Consider the following 20,478-nt stretch of genomic DNA (forward strand, 5'->3'; position numbering starts at 1 on the left):
CTTTTTTTTTCAATCTTCATAATTTGAAAAAATTTGAAAAATTTTATTTATATAAATAGAAAGCTCTGTTCCTTACACAGATCCCATTTTCTTGTGATTTTCGTTTGTTAAGATGAATCCCCTTTTCGATCATACATTATTAGATAAAATGAACTGTCTTACCCACAGACAAACATATGCACAGAATTTAAAAGAACTGTTGAGAATTTTTCAAACTTTGACCCTCACAAAAAGCACCAAAGGTTAAAATTGAAAAAAAAAATAGACATTTTACCTTTCTCATTGGCAAAATATTTTCTGAATCTTCTTGTTTTGCTTTATAATAAAAACATCCATATTTGATGAGTGTGCAATCCTAAGAAGAATGCACCAAAAAGCTGCTGTGTTATAGTGTTTGGTGAAGGGTAAATGACTGAAAGCTCTAGGAAATTATTTTGCAGATGCACCTGAAGCCTAGGGGTCTATTTGAATAGGGGGGATCTGAGAGATTGCTAAATCTTCTGTATGTCTTTAAGTTCCCTACAATTAATGTTTCTCTTTTGTAATCTAAGATAAATGTTCACTTATAACAGGTAAAAAGCTCTATCCCTGAAAATTAAAGATAAAGAATTTTCTGGCAGAAAACCATCCCTCTCCCAAACTGCTTTTACTCAGTGCCACAAACATCACTGAGAGCCCTCAGTCTTCTCTGCTGTTTCTCCAGTTACTATTAAAATTCTGCCTATTCCCTCTCGTGAAATATGAACTTGGATTACGGTATCTCCTGATTTTACCTGGGTTGCATTTCCTGGACATTGTCACCATTTCTCTTCTCTCTGAGATTAGAATATTTGTCTGCACTGATCCTGGCCTCCAGCGGTCTACCTGGACTCACGGAACCGTGTGCCCAAGACTCTACCTGAATGTCCTGGACACAGGGCCAGAACACTTTTGCTCCACATCCACCACACCTCACTAGTCAACAACCTCACCAACTTTCCATGGTGAACTCTGCTTCTTTATAGTGTCTTGGTGTTTATTGAGAACTTGAAGGCCAATTTAAATCACAGAAAAAAATGAAATGGTATGATTGCAGAAATAAAATATTATGGATATATATATACATATATATATACAAACACACACTTCACTGTTACATAAGGAGTTTATAATAATCCATAAAAAATTCTTAGATCTTCAAATGATAAATTCTAAAGAGCTCTTCTATGACTAAAATATATCTGACCAATCCTCCACTGAGAGATATTTTACCATATCCTGGAACAAATCACTCTGCTATTAAATATGAGAGCTGAATGAGTTATTCCAATATTATATAGATATATTTTCATCCATAAATTCAGATGAAATGTAAGTCCAGGACTTTATTTGGTTATAAGCAATTATATTGAGGCTATTACACAACTTTGATAATGTTTAACAAATACTAGGTGAAGAATCTACCATCTAAAAAATTACAGCTAAGATCTTGGGTGGCTCCTGTGGTCACCAGTCTCTGTTTCCGTTGAGACAATCTCTTCCCAAATTGTCTGAAATGTTGAGGTTGACTTGCTGTGTGCATCCATGATGATCATCCCAGCTGGTTAACAAAGGTACCAAGGTGGAAACAGATGGTTCCTACATTATGATTTCAGTCAACAGAGGTTAATCACAATTTTCCTGAAATGATAAGGACAGGGGTCATGTTGTAACTATGCTGCAGAAAGGTCTGTTGATCAGTGGACACTCTTCTTTTTTTTTTTTATTGGTTATTCAAAACATTACAAAGATTTCAGAATCACATCGGTTACACATCCACATTTTTACATAATACCATAATAGTTCTTATTCTCCAAACTATGAAAATTTTCTGTCAAAAACTTAAATAAGCTGTTTTTAAAAATAAAGTGCTAAACATTATAATATTGAAAATTGCTAGGTTCTGATGCTTTCAGTTATAAGAAACAGAAAATTCAATTAAACTTGGTTTAAATTTTGAGGAGATTGATTTGAGTTGCTAATTTGAGTTTTTTGGCATTTTCATCTCCTAAGAATTTGTACTCATACCTAAAGTATACTTGAGGTAACTAAGATGAAATATTAACTTTAACCATTCCATGCTAAGCAGGCCTCTTGCTCTGTGGCTTCTACCACATCTCCATGCATCCAATTCCTGATCCACCAGAGCTGCAGGCATTGGGTCTCTCTTCTTTCCTCTGTGACGTTCCCATACAAGCTGATGTATTCACACTGCATTGAATAACAGAGTAAGTGAAAGCTGGTCAGACTCCTCTCACTCTGCATTTCTCCTGTAACTGACCTGCTGCTGGGTGAGACCTGTCATTTTCCCCTATTGGTCTGTCCTTGTCCCAGCTACTTAGAAGAAATATGTCTATGACAAGTGGCAGTTGGCCATGGTGAAGAAGGAGGCCAGCTGTTAGGACACCTGCTGCATCTGCTGAGCCCTTACTGGGCCCAGGCATGCTGGGCGATGTGGTGATGGGCTTCCAACCGCCCAGCAGCTGCACGAAACTCGCCAAGACTGTGCAGCTACCTGCAGCCCTGCTGCCTGCTTCTGGGCACCAACATGGACAAAAGGCCACTTCATCGCGGGTACAGGCTCTCTGGTTCCAGCGGTGGAGAGGATCACCCAATGTCTGGCCATCATCATCTGGAAGCCCAGCCGCTTAGTCCTCCACTGCGTGTGGCAGGAACACGGCATCAACGTGGAAAGCGCACTGTCATGGTGGGGGACCGTCTGGACACACACATCCTCCTGGGCATCACCTGTGCCTTGAAGACCATCCAGACCCTCACTGGAGTCTCCAAGCTAGAAGATGTGAAGATAAATCAGGGAAGGGACTGCAAGTCTAAGAAGAATGTGGTCCCTGACTTCTATGTTGAAAATTATGTTTGGGTCACGCATGGGAAGCATGTGAATTCCATTGGCATTAGCATATGGTCACTGTGGGAAAAGGGCTGTGACCCAGTCCTAGTCAATGCCAGATGAAAAGGATCCTTCTGGGGGCTTCTGTGTAAGTAACCCTCTGTTCTGAGAAGGTTATTTTAAAAAGAGGTGGCTCCTCTTCCTAATCTGGATATTGCTGTTGCTGGTGGCCGGGTCCGGGGCGGGGGGTGGGGTCTGCTCCCATCCTGAAAATGATGTCAACACACAGAATAAGTAAGAGACAGGATTCACATGGACAATATCCAGAGCTTGTTCTTTCTGTTTTGGGGGTTTGTTTTTTGTTTGTTTGTTTGTTTGTTTTTGTGATGGGAGTAAACATGTCAATGAGGGTTAAGCCAATATGTTATTTTTATAGGTTTTATGCCTTGTTGTAGCCAAATAAAAGCAACCCCTGAAAATGACAAATTTCCCCCCTGAAATCCCTTCTCCACCTACATTTGGCCTGCATCCAAGAGCATTCCAAATCTTTGAAAGCTGCTGAATCCCCCCTGGAGAGCATAAGCCCCATTGGTTTCTAAGGGCTGGCCATGGTGTGCACAGAACCTACTGCAATGTCACAAAGGGCCTCAATTTTCTCCTCCACTCTTGCACAGTAATGGTCTGTTTTTCATGAACTGGGAAAGGCTACTGGTGGTTATTTTATTTATTTTCTTTAAAAAAAGAAAAAAAAATCAAATTTCATCTTTTTTCTATGGTACACAAAGACTTTTTGACGATTTCTAAGGTACCTACAAATGGCTCCCCTTTTGTTAGGTGCCATTTATATGTACCCTAGAATTTATTTTCTGTTCCTTTCATGTGCCATGAAATCTGGTGTTTGCTGGACTGTGAGTAACAACCCGCCTCTCTGATCTGCTGAGGGCTGTCATCTAATTTCAGCAATTATCTAGGAGGTTGTGCTGCTTGCCTGGCGGGGAGGAAGAAGCAAGTTGTTTTAGTGATGATAAGCACAGACTTGTTACTCTGATATCTTACAAAGTTTGTGACTAGATAAGATGTAGTGACTCTTTCAGTACAGTTCCTTTGCTTTGAGGAAAGAAATTGATAGCTCTGTTGACAATACCTACAGAACAAGACCACACCGTGCAAAGTAGGTTTTGGCAATGGAAGGCACCTACTCTAAAATTGTCTACCATTTTGAATTTCATTTTTCTTCATTTGTGAGCTTTCTTTGTTGCTTTCAACAACTGAGTGTTCATAGAACATGACTAGTGTTAATTCACCAAAGTCTAATAAATAGTTCCCTGATGTTTCCATGGGAGAAACTGGAGCTTTTCTAGTCCAACATTTTCTCTCATCACTCTATATTCTAAATTTCCAAGTGATTTATGAAATTCCTTCCTGTAAATGCATCCTAATTGACATGAATATTTCCAAACATATTCTAATTAAAATTGTTTCAGCTTTTCTTTTTAATGCTATTCATGACTCCAACTCTGGCATTGGATAAAGTATGCAAAAAAGTTTCTTTTTGTCTGCAGAATATAATTATCAAAAGAACATTTGGTGAAAGGGAAACCAGCAGAGTAAAGGAAGGGAATCAAGAGGAAGAAGGGAGGGGAAAAGGGAAGACATGGGCAAGTAACTGGGAAATTAAACCTACCCTTTTATGCTATTTCCATGTACGAATATACCACAGTAGATCAATAAATCAAATCATTCCTAAATATACATGTAAATTTATATGACATAAAATAAATAATAATAATGGAAGGAAGATGAGGAGAGAGCAAGCAGATCAGGCGGAGGGGGAGGGCAAAGAAGGGAAAGTTACTGAGATATGAGAGGGATCAGATGTTATGTGCATGCATATATTTGGAATCATGAATCCTGCTACTATATATAATTATATGCACCAAAAAGGAAAAAAGAAAAACCTTTTGCCCATTAGTCCCAAACAGAGAAGTGCTCCACTCTGTCCTCTTCAACCTTTGCACATCTGAATCCTCATGCTAATTCCAGGCCTGATCCCTTCTCACCTCCTTGACAACCATCTGAAAGGAAAACCTCACTCCCAGTTTCCAGGAGCTCTGGTCCTTGAGCTGCAGGAAGGGAGCCTTGGCTTGCTGATCCTCCTTTCCATGTGTGCTTCATCTTGCAGACTAAGAACCATGACCTAAATGCAGTGTGTTATCTTGTTACTCCATGAGCTAGAGAAACACTGAATACTAAATATCAATTACTACTTCCCTAGAGCCTGAGAACCCCTATCTATTTCCACCCCAGAAATGTGTTAGCATCTCCAAACACCTGCTTACAGGCTGGTGGCCAAATTAGTTTTTGTTCATAATGAGTCAAAAAGAAACTAGTCATAAATGTAACAGAGAAAGTGAATGCAAGAATCTTAAGGAAAACAAGTTTATTTTGTTTTCATAAATTGACAAAAATGTAATTACTGGACTGGTGAACTTTGCTGTAGCAGAATGTGAGTTGTTAAGAAGCATGGATTAACAACAGAAGCGATGTGTCCAATCATCAGCATCTGAGCCACCTCCGGAATCCCAATTGAAGTCAGGGATACCAGTAGAAGTCAGGACAAAGGTTTCCAGGTTAATATTCATCAGCAAATGGATAATTTGGGTGGTCAGCCATACTAAAATGAGAAATAAAAATGTGTAACATTGACTCAGTGACTCCATTTCTACAAAGGAAAAGAAGTGACACCAAAGAGCTCCATTATATTTTCTGGGTGATTGTAGAATCTGCCATGTCTACTATCATGAATATAGCTTTAGGAAATGGTTTTATAATTATACCTAATTATTCAAATTCTATTTCCTTCCTGAGAACATAACACAAAAATCTCACACAGATAAGAATTAATTCATATTCATCTTCTTTAGCTCTATCAGTCAATCTACCAATCAAATTAATTCTTTCTTATTTCATATTCTCAGTGAAAGCAGAAACAGATTGTACCACGTTTATTTACTTACATTGTGGAGGATGACACATCCATTTAGGCCATGTTTAGTATAAGGACAAGTTCAGATACTGATCAATACAAAAGCTATTTTAGGTGTACAGTATATTGCTAGCCATCTCACTTCCATTTCATTAATTCATTGATTTTTTTTGCTCACTGCCCATCACACATGACATGGTGCTAGATTCACATATGGAAAGAATGTTGTTTGTAAGATAGACCTGCAAACCCCTGGAGCTCACCATATAATATTTACATCTCTATACTTTAGTAACAATACAACAGAAAATCATTACTTCTTGAAATACTTAATAGGTAACAAGAATTTCCAATTGCTTTTTACTGTCTCTTCATATTATGTTCCTACTTCATCCTTCATTTTTATCTATATTGCCAAAAATATTAGTAATGATAATAATAAACCAGCCAATATTTAAGCACGTGTAACCATGGATTATCTAATCCCCTTTCAAACACCATCACATTAATTTCTATTATGAATTAACATTCACACAGGCAGAAGGAACATAATATATTCCTTGTTGACCATCACTTATAATATATGTCCAATGCCAGATTCTAAAACCCTAATGCATCAAAAGGAGTAAAGATTTTTTCATGACTATTAATCTCTTCAACAAAGGTGTTTTCCCTGCACATTCTTCCATTGTTGAATCTCTCTTCTCAAAACTACTTTATCCACTGAGTTGAGATGTCTACTTTTTTAATTCACAGCCAAATATTCTCCTCAATGGAAGCCTTTTGATAACCAAATGCAGTGTCTGGGTTCTGATCAAAACTGTACTGAAAAGGAGGGAAAGACCTGAAATAACAACCAAAGGACACATGTCTACTAAAGTTACTTACATCTTGAAAGTAACATATCGAAAATTTCTGTTCAGGCCATCTAGGACTTTCATGTCTTCTGCAGTCAACTCGAAATCAAAAACCTATCACACAGTAGAAAGTTTTTAGCTTATGTAGACTGTATATTGCAAATCTTGGAAATCCAATGAAATCATGTTGTTGCAGAAACATTTAATAATCTAAGAAGTTTCCAAAAGTTACTAAAGACATCAAAAGAATACTCAAATAGTCTGTAAATATCAGGTGACAAATAGAAATCACTTTTGACATGTAAGATATAGAAACTGTACAATTACAGACAAAAAGAAATTGCAAAAAGAAACTGTAGCAAAATAAGGCTAATGTTATCCCAAGATTACAGTGTCATACATTTTTTAAAAAACCCAGAAAACTCTAGAGGCCACATTTTGAACTATGTAAGATAATTCCATGATTTTCAAGGATAGTTTGTTTTCTACATTCCATCAATGGACAGATAAAAACTTCAACAATGACTTTTGTTCAACATTTTTATGCCAATAACTGTTAAGGTACTAATAATATCCTGCTCAAAAAACAAAGGACCTAGCTCCAAGAATCATTTTGTCTAAACTTCAGGCATTTAAAACATGGAAAATTTTCAGGAATTGCTAACATACTGAAACAAATGGATAATTAAATCCTTGGTAATTTCCTTAAAAATGACAAGAAAGTAAAATTTAACAATTGAGGAATTGGATGAGTAGCATTCTCGGCATTCTTCTGTGAACTCTTCTGCACACTTAGAAATTCTTAAAATGAAAAGGGATATTTTATTTAAAGATTATCAAAATTATCACTCCTATATGAATAAATGTAACAAAATTTATACAAATGCCTTCATAGATAAGTTTGGTGCAATATGTTTAAAGACTAGCTAAATATTGGAAATTCATATCACAATCATAGATTAAAATCTTTAAGTTTCAAAAAGTAGTTTCTTTCAAATTTATTAAGAGCTCCAATGCAATATAAAGCAAACAAGGACAATCTGCATCAACAATGATAAAATGATTGTTTTTAATAGAAAAGTAGTCAGAAATGTAAATCCTCTTGTTGGGATGTTTAACTAGGCATTTAAAAATTATGTGTGTATTTAGATTTTTATTTCATAATATTAAAAAAAACTGCAGTTGAATTAAATGTGGAATTTAAGAGTTGTAAAAGTTTTGTAAAGAAATGTAATATAATACTGTTGAGTTCCCAATATAAGAAAAAATATGACATTCATCAACCACAAAATGAAGGCATAAAGACAAAAATAAGACAAGGAATTTTCTTCATGAAAATATAGCAAAAGGAGCATGGAAGTAAAGTGGAATTGGGGAGAATATATTTCAACAAATATATCTAAATCTGAAAAATATATCCAGAGAATATAAAAGTGGTCAATTGTTTGCAAAAATGTTACCCCCAGTAATTCACATCTCCCAGAATCCAAACTCATGTGAAATTGCAGCTTCTTTCACTAAGAGACCATGTATGTTTCCCTATCTCCAGAATATTGTCTGGTCTCTAACGAAGTGGCCATTAGAGCCTGGTGAAAGCAGCTATGTGCCCATTCTGAGGTGAGGCATGAGAAGGCTCTGCAATGATCCATGCACCACCTGGGGACAGGGCTATGTGATGAGATGAAGCCTGGGTCATCAACTGGTGGTTGTGAACTTCTATGGAGGGGAGCTCAGACACCCCAGAGAACAGAGCAAGCAGGACTGAAGCAGAGGGAACGCATTGTCCTAGAAATGCATTACAAAACCTGAGCAGCCAGGGTAGTTGAAAGACATTCACTGAGTTCAGACTGAGCCAAGGCAAACAGGCAAATCATAGAATTATGAGGTAACAAAAGCTCTTTGTATTGACCTCAATATTGAGGAAGTTTTCTTTGCAACTACTCCAAGTAATGGTTTAATAAAATTCTCCCACTTGTAAATGAAAAGAAAAGCAAACTATTAAATGAGCAACTCATAAACTGACAGTCAATAGTGAAAAATTCAAATTGAATAAATATATGAATATTAAAATATATCAAGTATTTGGAGAAATGTAAGATAAAATTATAATTTATGGAATAAAAATCACCCAATCCAAATTCTCATTTCAGAATTAAAAAAAAAAAGATGTCACTTGCACAGGTTTACATATGCATGGCTAGAAATACTGAAAACCTGTGCTTTATCCAATCCTAATTTATTTTGCTACACTGCCTGTCACATTGTAGAGTAAGAAAACACACTTCTGAAAGCACCTGAAATCTTACATATGGAGGACATGCTGAGGATATTGACTTGTTACAAAAACATTCTTAAAGTATTCAAAGAAGCACAGATGTAAAGGAGTCTGTGTAACAACCCCAGTGCCCACAGCCCTTCTCTATACCTGAATGTTCTCTTTGATCCTCTTCTCGTTGAGACTCTTGGCCAGAACTATAACTCCTCTCTGCAGCTGGTAGCGGAGGGCAATCAGGGCTGGGGATCGATTGTGCTTTTTTGCCAAGGCACCAAGAACAGGATCATCCAAGAGAACTGGGGAGCTCGGGTCAACCCTGGAAGGAAAGACAGGAGACTATGGCATCTTCCTCCCATAGTCTCCTCAAGTCTGTTGAGCCCACTCTAAACAGGGATCCTCAAATGCTGTCCCTGGACCGGCAGCATCAGTGTCCTATGGGATCTTCCCAGAAATGTAAATGTTCTGCTCTTCCAGGGTCAGTTGAGAGTGACCTTTTGAACTCTGAGTCTTGTAGGACTATAGATAGCTCATCATTAATGGCATTTGAGGTCAACTCCCTGAGGTTCTCATTACCATCCTTTGTATCGTTGAGTTCCAAGAGCACCATAGGCAACCAGAACAATGTCTTTGGATTTGCAGAAGTCCAGCAATTTCCTCTGGTTGTGATAAACATGACATTCTACCTGCAGTGGACAAGATAGAAAGTATCTGATTCTAATAAACACTAATGTTAATATGAATCCAAAATGTCAAAGAAAAAGAAGCTGAATTTTAAAAATGGAAACTTGAGCCAAAATCAAGAGATATCCTCAAAGACTTATGAGGATAAGTTTGAAAGACCTTTGGTAGGCATTCTTCAGGTGACATCTGGTTAAATTTGTTCATCAAAAAATTGTGCTGTGAATGGATAATTATGAATGCAATGTACTCCATTTATTATTATGTATTTAAGAAATAAATAAATAAATAAGAACTAAAAAAATAAAACAAAAAAAAATACATTTAACAACAACAAAAACAAAACAACCAATAAAACCAGATTCCAGTATTTAGGAAGCTTAGAATTCCACCTAACCATAATCTGTAAGAACAAGTTCCAAATCGAACAAGTCAATGTGGGAGAATGTTATAGTCTGAATTTAATCAATACAGGTTATAGGTTATAGGCTATAGATTAGAAATTACAGGTTAATGAGATATTAATTAGTAAAATAATAGGATTATAAGATAAGTGTTATAGAATTAGTAATGTTAAGTTACTCCAGTCTGCCATAGTTATAAGATTTTTAAAAAGTAACAATACAACAATATAATCACTGTAAGACATAGGATTTAAGTTGCTAACAACAAGATATAGATAATGTAAGGTGATAAGTATAAGCTCAGAAGTCTAATATAGTTACAGATAGTTACAGATAAATATAGAGATGGATATAGGTTACTAGAACAGTAGTTAAGTATAAGAAATAACTATAGACAAGTATAAGTAAGTAGGGACTCCATCTTCTTACTTCCCGTGAGGAACTTGTTACACAGGCCATTCTCAAGGTGGTTTTTTTTCTTTAAATTATTTTGGGGTAGACCCATACACATGAGGATGTAGACCTATACAAATGGGGATATAGACCCCATAAAGGAGGATATGGTTTTCTGTTTTTGCTCTGCTAACTGCATTTACAACCCCTGTATTCTGCTTGCTTGTAATTTGCAAAATTCTATAGGAAAGTTCCTGGGGTATGATTTTCTTCTCTATTTTCTTCCTTAAATACTTTGGTCACAAACAACTTGTGGCTGATGTTCTTCCAGAGAGCTACTCGGTCTCTGACCAAAGCGGTACCTGGTCAGGTAAAATTGGCAAAATAAAATTCTTTGATTTGTTTCAAATTCGGACTTCGTGTGTTTTCTGAGTTGTCTCCCCATTAAAAAAAAAAAAATGACTCACACTTAAAAATCTCTGCAGAGCAAGAACATGCACAATGGAGACTTGAAAATCTGAGGCAATGCTGTTGTCATCAAAAGCAAGAGATGAACCTGGGCAAGGCTCTGAAGTCTTCCATGCAACACCCAATAAAACTGGAAGACAGGATGGATATTCCCTCCCTCTCCCCTCTCAGGGGATTTACTCTGTCTCTTGAGAGTCCTCTTTTCTTCTTTCTTATACTTTCTAATAAACTCATGGCCTGCTACTCTGAGCAACATGTCTGAAATTGTACTAGCATGATGCAAAAACCAGTAACCGAGGACTACTCTGGCTGCCTTGGCTCCTCTGCAGGCCCTTGATCTGTAAGAAGACTAATTCCTAACTAATAGAAAATGGGAATGTAAAAACACGTTAACCAATATAATAAGACAGTTTGAAAAAGATCCTGGTTCAACATGTCACGTGGAAAAGCACTGGAAGAACATTCTGTGTGAAAAGATCTTAAGAAACACGAGAGAAAGCAACATGTGAACCACAGTTGCATCCAGAAAAAGAGGAAGAACTATATACTATATTTCAGAAAAGCAATGGGAAATTTGAATACAGACTGGACATAGATGCTGTGAGAGACTTAAAATTCCTTTAGATAGAGTAATGGAATTGAGCTGTATGAGAGAACATATTCATTCCTACGAGATGTGCTCTGAGGTCTCTAAAAGTGAATATGCTCTAGTCTACAATTTACTTTGAAGTGATGTAGAAAGTATCACACATAAGTGTGCAGATGTATACACATAAATCAACATCTTGCAGTGAAACCAAAAGTCAACAGTTTTAGATAAAGCATGGAAAATATGGATGCCCAGTATCATCCTCTAACTTTTTCTGTATGTTTGAAAATATTCATGATAAAAAAATATTGGGATAAAACTAATACTAATTTTTTCTCAATTTTTAACACTTATATTTGAAATTTATCATGCTCTATCAACATATATGAAATTCATGAATTTTATAAGCTCTGTTTCCCAAGCAAAGACAATTACTCCAACAGTGAATGTTGTCAAAAAGTAAGTTAGAGCACAGAACTATGCACAGAATAGATGTGATTACACAGTTGATTTTTTTATCTGAAAGCATCAAGAAAAGCAAGTAAAAGGGGCTCAGGCACAAGACCAACTGTACAATCAGCTAAAAGTTCCTGAATGTGGATCTCATTCATCATCAGTTATCACCATAAGCAACTAACTTACTTGAATCCTTTAACTTTCACAAGCCCTACTTTACTCTTTCCTGTTAAATGTTCCTCTGAGTCCAGAAAGCTGAAGTAAGAGATAACAAGGACAAAAGAACCCAACCTCCACACCAACCTGACCATTGATCTCCTATTTTCTCTCTTTTCTTGCTCACTACCCATTCCTATGTACTGGCCTTCTTTCCTACATAAAATTCCATCCACAGAACATTCACCCATCCGGTCTCAGTCATCCTTCATTGCTCAAGGACAAGCTCACCTTGCCCCTAAAGTCTGATGAACAACCACCCTCCTTCTTGGTCACCTTTACATCACCTGATTTCCCCATAAACAGCACTAAGATCTTCCCCTCATTTTCACTAAGGAGGATTCACCCAGCAGAGACACAACTGAGACTCTTCCAAACACTCCGGGACAGTGGCACTAGTCTTAGACTCTTCTGTTCCACAAAGGCAAATGAACTGGGGGACAGGAGCAATGGACACCTGGCAGTGATACAGAAACAAGGAAGTGTTATAAGAGATGGCAGGGAGGCTCAGGGCTCTCACCTGGTTGCAGACAGGCTTATACTTGAGGCCTGGCTTATTCAGGATCATCTCCAGCTGCCTGCGGTTAAAGTTGGACACCCCGATGGACTTGGCCAATCCTGCGTCCTTGCACTTCTCCATGGCCTTGGGAGGAAGGGGTTGGGAAGAGGCATATGTACAGTCAACTATGTCACTATGAAGGCAAGACAGAACTGTTAATAGGAGCACTGTCCAGGAATGACAATAAAGCTGATGAATTGATTGTGAAGAGGAGAAAAATGGTAAAGATGATATGGGAAGGTGTTGAGAGCCAGTAAGGAATTCCTGTGTCCTCTTCAGGGCATCAGACCTGACTGCACGTCCTCAGTGTCATTGGTTTCCTTCTGTCACATTCCAGTAATCGTTCCTTCCCACCATATAATAAACAAACAAAAACTCTTTTAAACATAATGATTTCTAGACCCAAAATTTCAGGAGAAAGCATGACCTTAATGTCACCCTGTGGTCTTCCTGTGAGGTCACTCCTTCAGGCACTCACCTCCCACGTGGCACAGAGATCCACTGAGTCATATATCATTTTTCCTTTTTCATCTTGTGGAAAAAGCTCTTCCCCTGGCTGCAATAGAAGTGATCATCACAGCAATCTTACTGAATTCCACACACAGCAAGGCTACTAGATATATCTAGGGGATAGGTCACTAAACCTTCATGAAATACATGGAGCAGTACTCTATATTCATCTATTTAAAAGCTATTTAAATGTGGAGGTGTAAGGAATACCTTTATATGCTTAGCTTCCTAAATTATTTTACTTGAAATTTTCTATATGTTCAATTATATATATATGTGTGTGTGTGTGTGTGTACATATATATAATTGTGTGTGTATGTGTGTGTAATTTAATATGATTTTTTCAGTCATCTTAATGGGGTCTCCTAGTTGGATTATGTTACTTTTCTTGTCCCTACACATGGCCCTGGGGAAATGCCTGTCTTTCACTGGGAAAGTCCATAGACACATGGGATTGATCTCCAGCAATAATGGATTTCAGAGATGACACAGGTTAAACAGTATTCCTTATCTACCTGGACACAGGTGGGTCCAAGAATATGTAGTGTACCTAAGATAGTTTCAAGTTTCTATTTAAGATTGGTTTGACGCTGGGAGAGGAAGAGACCCAATCAAATACTAATGACCTGAAACTTGAACTGCCCCAATGTCCCATTTACAACCAGTAGAAAAGGCAAGGACAAAACCCAAGCAAACCTCTAGTAATGCAGACATAATGGATGAATAAACACTGAGGTTTCTGAATATCCCTTCTAACAATGAATCTAAATCTTTAGGAGTTTCTATAATTCATATAAATTAAGTTTAAATAAATTTATAATAGAAGCTTCATTCAACCATCTATGGTAATAATGGTCATGCTGACGGCTGAAATTAAATAAGCTTGATGATGCAAGTTTCCTACCTTCAGCTCCATTGGGGAATGAATAAGATAGAGGTCAACATAGTCAAAATTAAGTTTTTTCAGTGATTTTTCCAAACAAGGTTGGACGAGCTCTGGTCGATGAAAAGTGAACCATAGCTGCAGAGGTTAATAAAAGGAAATTGGACTGGATTAACGTGTTGCCCATATTTGGAAGATTGAAACATTGAAACATTTGAAACATTGAAACACTCATTTTTATTTTGCTTATATACTGTGGATCGCAGGGATGGTGTTCTCTTCAGGACTTGGGTTTCCATTCATCTGACTTATTTATGTAAACTGGATTATATATTTTGTTTTTTATTAGTCGATCAATTGAACGATGGAAGGAATTACTCAAGCAATATAATTCTATCGCATAACAATAATGAATTTCTGAATTGTGTTTCATAGAATTTACGAAACTATGGTTACTCTATCTCATCTATCCACTTCAAAAGATAAGAATTAATATTTTTCTATTTATAAAACTGAAAGGAAACACATTTTGACCATTTTAATATGTGCAAGACATGAATCAACACACGTTAGCTACACATTGTTTACTACCCACAGACTGACCAACATCGTTCTCTAAAAAATCAAAAATGTAAAATGTTGATATTTAGAATGATGAGAAAATTTATCAAGTTTCCCAGGATATAATGAAACCATAATTCTTCCTAATACCACAACCAATACTAAATCATAGTGCTCATTGGAGAATCAGGAAAGTAAAGGAACTTTAATATCATAAACTTAGAGACTATAAGTAGCAATTCATAATCTTTCTCTTTTATGATACTGGATATTATATGTGAACAAATATTGTATCAATGGTCACTTCCATCAAGAATTGATCACCTAACATAATTTTCAATTCTTCATATAACATTGCAGTAATTTTTACCCTGTATACACAATACCTTTGAAGTATAGAATATGTCTTCTCTCTTCACAGTGCCATCTGCAATCTTGCTTCTAACGGCCAGTCCTACCTCCTCTTCTACTTCGTATGAATAAGCACAATCAATATGGCGGAACCCAGCTTCTATAGCTATTTTGGTGGCCTCTATTGTCTTACTATTAAGAACCTAGAGGAACAATCAATACCAGAAATGACTTTGAGAATCATATTGTGAGTAGTTACTCATAACAAAACGGACAATTCACGGAACAAGCAGGAATTTTATATTGCAATGTTTTCTTCAGACAACTTAATTGTGTGATAAGGAACTTTGAATACCCAATTTTCTCTTCTGTAAGTCTGAAGGAAATTGACAAAAAGCAATATTGAATGTCATGGGCAGAAGCAGAAACTTCACAAAACTCAACTTTGCCCATGTATTGTGTTAGGTCTGTATTTGGAATAATGACCCCAAATCTACTTTGTCTGGGCATGCCCTAGAAGACAAGAATCTGGCATCCAGCAAGCCTTTTCAGACACAGAAATCTTAGTACACTGGCAGCCAAGGACCCCAGGAGCAACTCAAGTTCAGTGATTTTCTACAAGAAATCATAGGACACAGCCCACAGGTACAGTCATGTTATCATTTATGTGACAAAGTCACTAAGTAATTTTAATAAAGGAAAAGAGGATATGGAATGAGTATAGAAGACATACTGTGCAAGGTACTATAAAATATCTCCCAATGAAGACACCAAAATATACTAAATTCCACCTACAGTGAATTTTGAAATCACATGGAAAATATTTTGTACAAGAAAAGCTGTTGAGATAATTTCCTAAGGTTTTCAGTGGGGCTGTTTAAATTGATACGCTCTGCTAGGACATCTCACAGTTCCAGTCTCCCAGAGAAACGTATATATATCATTCTACAGAAAAGAGGATAGTAAAACACCATGGCCCTGCATGTCCCTTTCCAAAAAAACACACGGTCTAACTATGGAATAATGAGATTAAGCTTGGTCCTGTACATGCCTACACATATTATCTTGAAGGACTCTGACTTTCTCTCATACATGTGGAAATGAGGGCAAGCTAATATTACCTGTGGAATGATGCTTTTTGCATGTATGCCTGCACAGTGGCTCCATGGGATGTTGATCAGATAACCAAATTAAGTAAGTTAATGCTGATGATGTCACTGTTTCCTGCAGCCCAACATATAAAACCCCTCTCTTGAGCCTACAGAATGGGAGAAAATCTTTGCCACTTGCACTGCAGATAACACATTATTTTTCATACAATGAGTTTGAATATCTTAACCCCCAAAAAAATCAATAAAGAGATAAAGGACATGAACAGATACTTCCCAAAAGAAGAGATCAAACAGTCAAAAAGTACATGAAGAAATGTTCAAAATCTTCAGTAATTAGAGAAATGGAAACAAAAACCACATTGAGATTTCACCTTACTAAAATCAGAATGGCAACTATCAAGAATACAGGAAAAAACAACTGTTGATGAGAATGTAGGGGGAAAGATACACTCATTCGTTTCTGGTAGAACTGCAAATTGGTATAACCACTCTGGAAAGCAGTATGGAAATTCCTCAAAAAACTAAGAATGGATCAACCATTTGACCCAGTTATACCACTACTATATATATATATATATATAAATCTCCAGAGGAGTTAAAATCAGCATACTACAGCAAAATCAGAATACAACTGCTAAACTATGAAACCAGACTAGATGCCCTTCAACAGATGAATGGATAAAAAATGTAGTTTATGTACACAGTGGAATATTACATAGCCATAAAGAAGAATGATTTTATGATATTTGCCAGTAAATGGATGGATCTGGAAAGTATAATGCTAAATGAAATAAGCCCATCTCAAAAAAGCAAAGGTCAAATGTTCTCTGTGATATGTGGATGCTAATACACAATAAGGAGGAAAGGATAGGGAAGAATAAAAGTTCAGAGGATTAGACAACAGAGAAAGAAGAGAAGGGAGGTAGGATAGGAATAGAAAAGAAAATGGAATAAAACTGACTTAATTTTCCTATGTTCACATATCAAGATACCACAATGAATCTCCACATCATGTACATCACAAGACTGGGATCCTAATTAGATTAATATATACTCCATGTTTGTATAAATATGTTGAAATAGACTCTGCTGCATGTATAACTAAAAGGAACAAATAAAACATTCAGGTTGAAACCCCTCTATCTGTGGTGACTGGGATAGAACTGAAGGCACTATGGAAAGGATAAGTGTTGCTCATTCAACCATTGAGCACAGAAAAATGTCCTGAGGAGGAGGAAGCCCTGCTTGGCAAAACAATGTGAGGGAGGCAGATGCTGTGGTTCAGCTGGTCACTGCTGGACCCTCCCCATAGACATTCCTCACTAATGACTTCTGGCTTGTATGCAGTCTCCAGGGATTTTCTCTGGTCTTTTGGCAAACTATTATCCCATTGCCCTGGAACAACAGGACTATGAATATGACTGCAGAATACATAAATACACTCCACTGTTTGTACCTTTGGGGAGAACCAGTATCCTTGTGTGTTGTGGAAAAAAAATCCAAGTAACCAGATGCCCTCCAGGGGCCAGATTGATAATATGTTCTTGAACAAAGAGCAATGTGCTATGTCACCTCTGGCCAACAACCATCTCTCTATATGACAGACAGAACTAAACATTGGCTGGGGGAAAAAATGTATATTCTAAGGATGTAGACTTACAAATATGAAATAATACTCATCTTGTAGGGGTTATTCACACAAGCATCAACCCTTAAAGCTAACTCTCTATCATTTCTAGAAGATATAATAAGAGTAAGGTTGACAATTATTGCATGGTCTGCAAAATTTGGACAGTGATTTGAATGTTCATTTATTAAAGAATAAAAAGGTAGATCAAACACATTCTTTTCTGTTTTAAAAATTTCAAAAGTTTCTTTTTTTCCATGCAATCCAATAAAATGCCATACTGCATCCTACCACCACCATCTGCTGATACTAGCCCTGAATTTCTTATGTATAAGGGCACTTGGAGCAGGGCTGAAGCCCTAGTGAAACCCTTCATGCCCCTTTTCCCTACAATGTAACCAAGTCCTGCCACAGGTCTTACAATTGCTCTCTGAGTGTTTCCTTAAGTCTTACAGAAGGAAAAAGTTTAAATTCAAACTTCAGGGAATTGATCTCTTGTCACACAATTAAGTGGTCAGAGAATGATACTGGAATACAAAACTTGTTCCAGTCTAGTGAACTTATCTTGCTCTACTTCAGAGGGTCATCTATCAATACAACACACGTGAACAATGACCAACAATTCACAAATACCCTTGTTAAGTCCCAGTTTGACTTATCCAGGATGTTATACATTCAGGTAAATTTCCCACAGTTGAGAGCACATGAAAAATTCTCCTAGGCCAAGGTCCAACATTTTCTGTGAAATGCCAAAGGCTATCTCACACTGGAAAGGAAGTATTCCCCATCAATGATTCTATGCTTCTCATCTCAAGTGCCTTTTGCTGCACAAATGTCTCTGGATCTTGTCTGTTTAGAAGATCAAAAAAAAAATCCCAAAGTATAGAAATAAACAGAAACCATTACCAGTGAAAACCAAGTGCTGACATTCATCTTTCTACTAAATTGTTTCAATACACTGACATTTGGTAGGTGGGAGGACATGAGTGCCTGGAATACTCAGTGGGTGACCCCACCATCAGACAGTGACGTAGAGCAATGTCTGAGCACTGTCTCTCCTGCACATGGAATAGCTCTCGCCTGGAGAACTAGAGAACCACTTTAGCCCCCTCTCACTGAGTGTTATATACAAACCAAGTAACTTGACAACCCAGATTGGATTCCATTCATCCTGTGTCTACTTTCTTTTGAACCCTGAACCCAACCCCTTACTGTTACCTCTTGAGGTTTATAGGTGCCAAAGCCCAGCCTAGGAATGAAGTGACCATCATTGAGCTCCACATACTGATGTTTGGAATTCATTGCCTGTGACTCCTCAGCCTGAATAGGTTCTGCTTCTTCTTCTGCCTTCTAGTGCACTAAATAATTGGATTTCACAACTCCATCTGCTTATCTAATGGTTGACCAATTTAGTTGCTGTCTAATGATTAGGCAATATTTTATAGGAGGAGTGGGGTTAAAGCAATATTTCACATGTGAGAAGAGAATTAGAAGATATTTTCCATAATTTAATATGGAAAATATCTTAAGCAATTTAATACACAATGATAAAATGCTGTTTTTAGTAAATTTTCTGATTACCAAATTTTCATGAATAATTTTAAGAGATTGATAGATTATTGACCAATTTTTAACTAAAAACCTCAGATCCCTCTTCTTTTGTTAGGTTTTGGTATTGGAATTTGTTGTGTTGTTGTTCATGATGACACCACTTCTTGATCATACACTATTAGAAATGATGAACTACCATACACCATGCACACAAACACAAAGCATTTTTTAAAAAGGATTATGAGCATCGGGGAGGGGGGGGGTATCAGAAAAACAATCGAATGTTAAAATGAACAAAACTTACCCTTTTTAATTTTATCAGAGTTAAAATATTTTCCATAATTAGACAACCATGTCCCAAGAGGATGCAGACCTGACAAATGTACTCATTGTGACATTCTTCTCAGTGGAAGACAAATTATTACAGCCACAGAAAGTTATTTTGCAATAGGCAATCAGAGACTAACGTTTATTATAGCTTTTACCTTTAAGGTAACTTTGAGAAAACTATCAAGAAGTAAGATGCAAAATTAAGACATTTTATATTTTTATGGACTTGTTCAACATTATTGATAAAAGTAAAAAATGGGAAAATCTTAAATTATTGCAAATTTTGGAATAGTTGTGTAGACATTGATGCACTGATGAAATGGAATATTTGAAGCAATTAAAAATCAAACATGAATGTTTATTAATAAAAAAATTATTAAGTAAAGGTATAAGGGCTTTTAATTAAGTTACAAGACAAGGGAATATATTATAATCAACAACATATTATGTTTCTAAAAGATTCATGATATAAAAGGAAAGACTATGAACTGTATTTATTCTTTCTGAATAATGAGACTAGGATTGAACTCTCACATAGTTTTTAATCACCTAGATTTTTTGTTCATTTTATAATTTGAAAAAAGTGTTTATTACATAAATTGAAAATCTCTGCACACTACACAGATATTATTTTCTTGTGGTTTTGATTTTGTTAAGATGAAGCCCTCTCTCAATCACACAGTATTTGAAGCAATGAACTCTCTTACCCAAAACACACACACACACACACACACACACACAGAATTTTAAAGGACTGCTGAGTTTAAATTTTGACACCCCTCCCACAAAAAGAATCAAATTAAAAT

At 36.6% G+C, this 20,478-nt stretch overlaps 1 protein-coding gene across 2 annotated transcripts; it reads right to left on the minus strand.

Moving 5' to 3' along the window:
- Positions 1-5,291: 5,291 nt before the first annotated feature.
- On the minus strand, positions 5,292-19,120 carry LOC143379362 (aldo-keto reductase family 1 member C3-like). Of its 2 annotated transcripts, none has more exons than XM_076831933.1 (9): positions 19,010-19,120; positions 15,088-15,255; positions 14,162-14,278; positions 13,226-13,303; positions 12,709-12,831; positions 9,558-9,667; positions 9,135-9,300; positions 6,741-6,823; positions 5,292-5,540 (listed from the first exon to the last, which is right to left on the minus strand). In XM_076831933.1, exons 1-9 carry the CDS (start codon positions 19,091-19,093, stop codon positions 5,498-5,500), a joined length of 972 nt encoding a protein of 323 aa, XP_076688048.1. In that variant the 5' UTR covers positions 19,094-19,120; the 3' UTR covers positions 5,292-5,497. The 2 variants fall into 2 exon arrangements, with proteins under 2 accessions (XP_076688048.1, XP_076688047.1); XM_076831932.1 differs by lacking the exon at positions 19,010-19,120 and adding an exon at positions 18,425-18,860.
- Between the last annotated feature and the right edge of the window lie 1,358 nt (positions 19,121-20,478).

Source organism: Callospermophilus lateralis, chromosome 13, assembly GCF_048772815.1.
Source record: "Callospermophilus lateralis isolate mCalLat2 chromosome 13, mCalLat2.hap1, whole genome shotgun sequence".
Taxonomy (NCBI): domain Eukaryota; kingdom Metazoa; phylum Chordata; class Mammalia; order Rodentia; family Sciuridae; genus Callospermophilus; species Callospermophilus lateralis.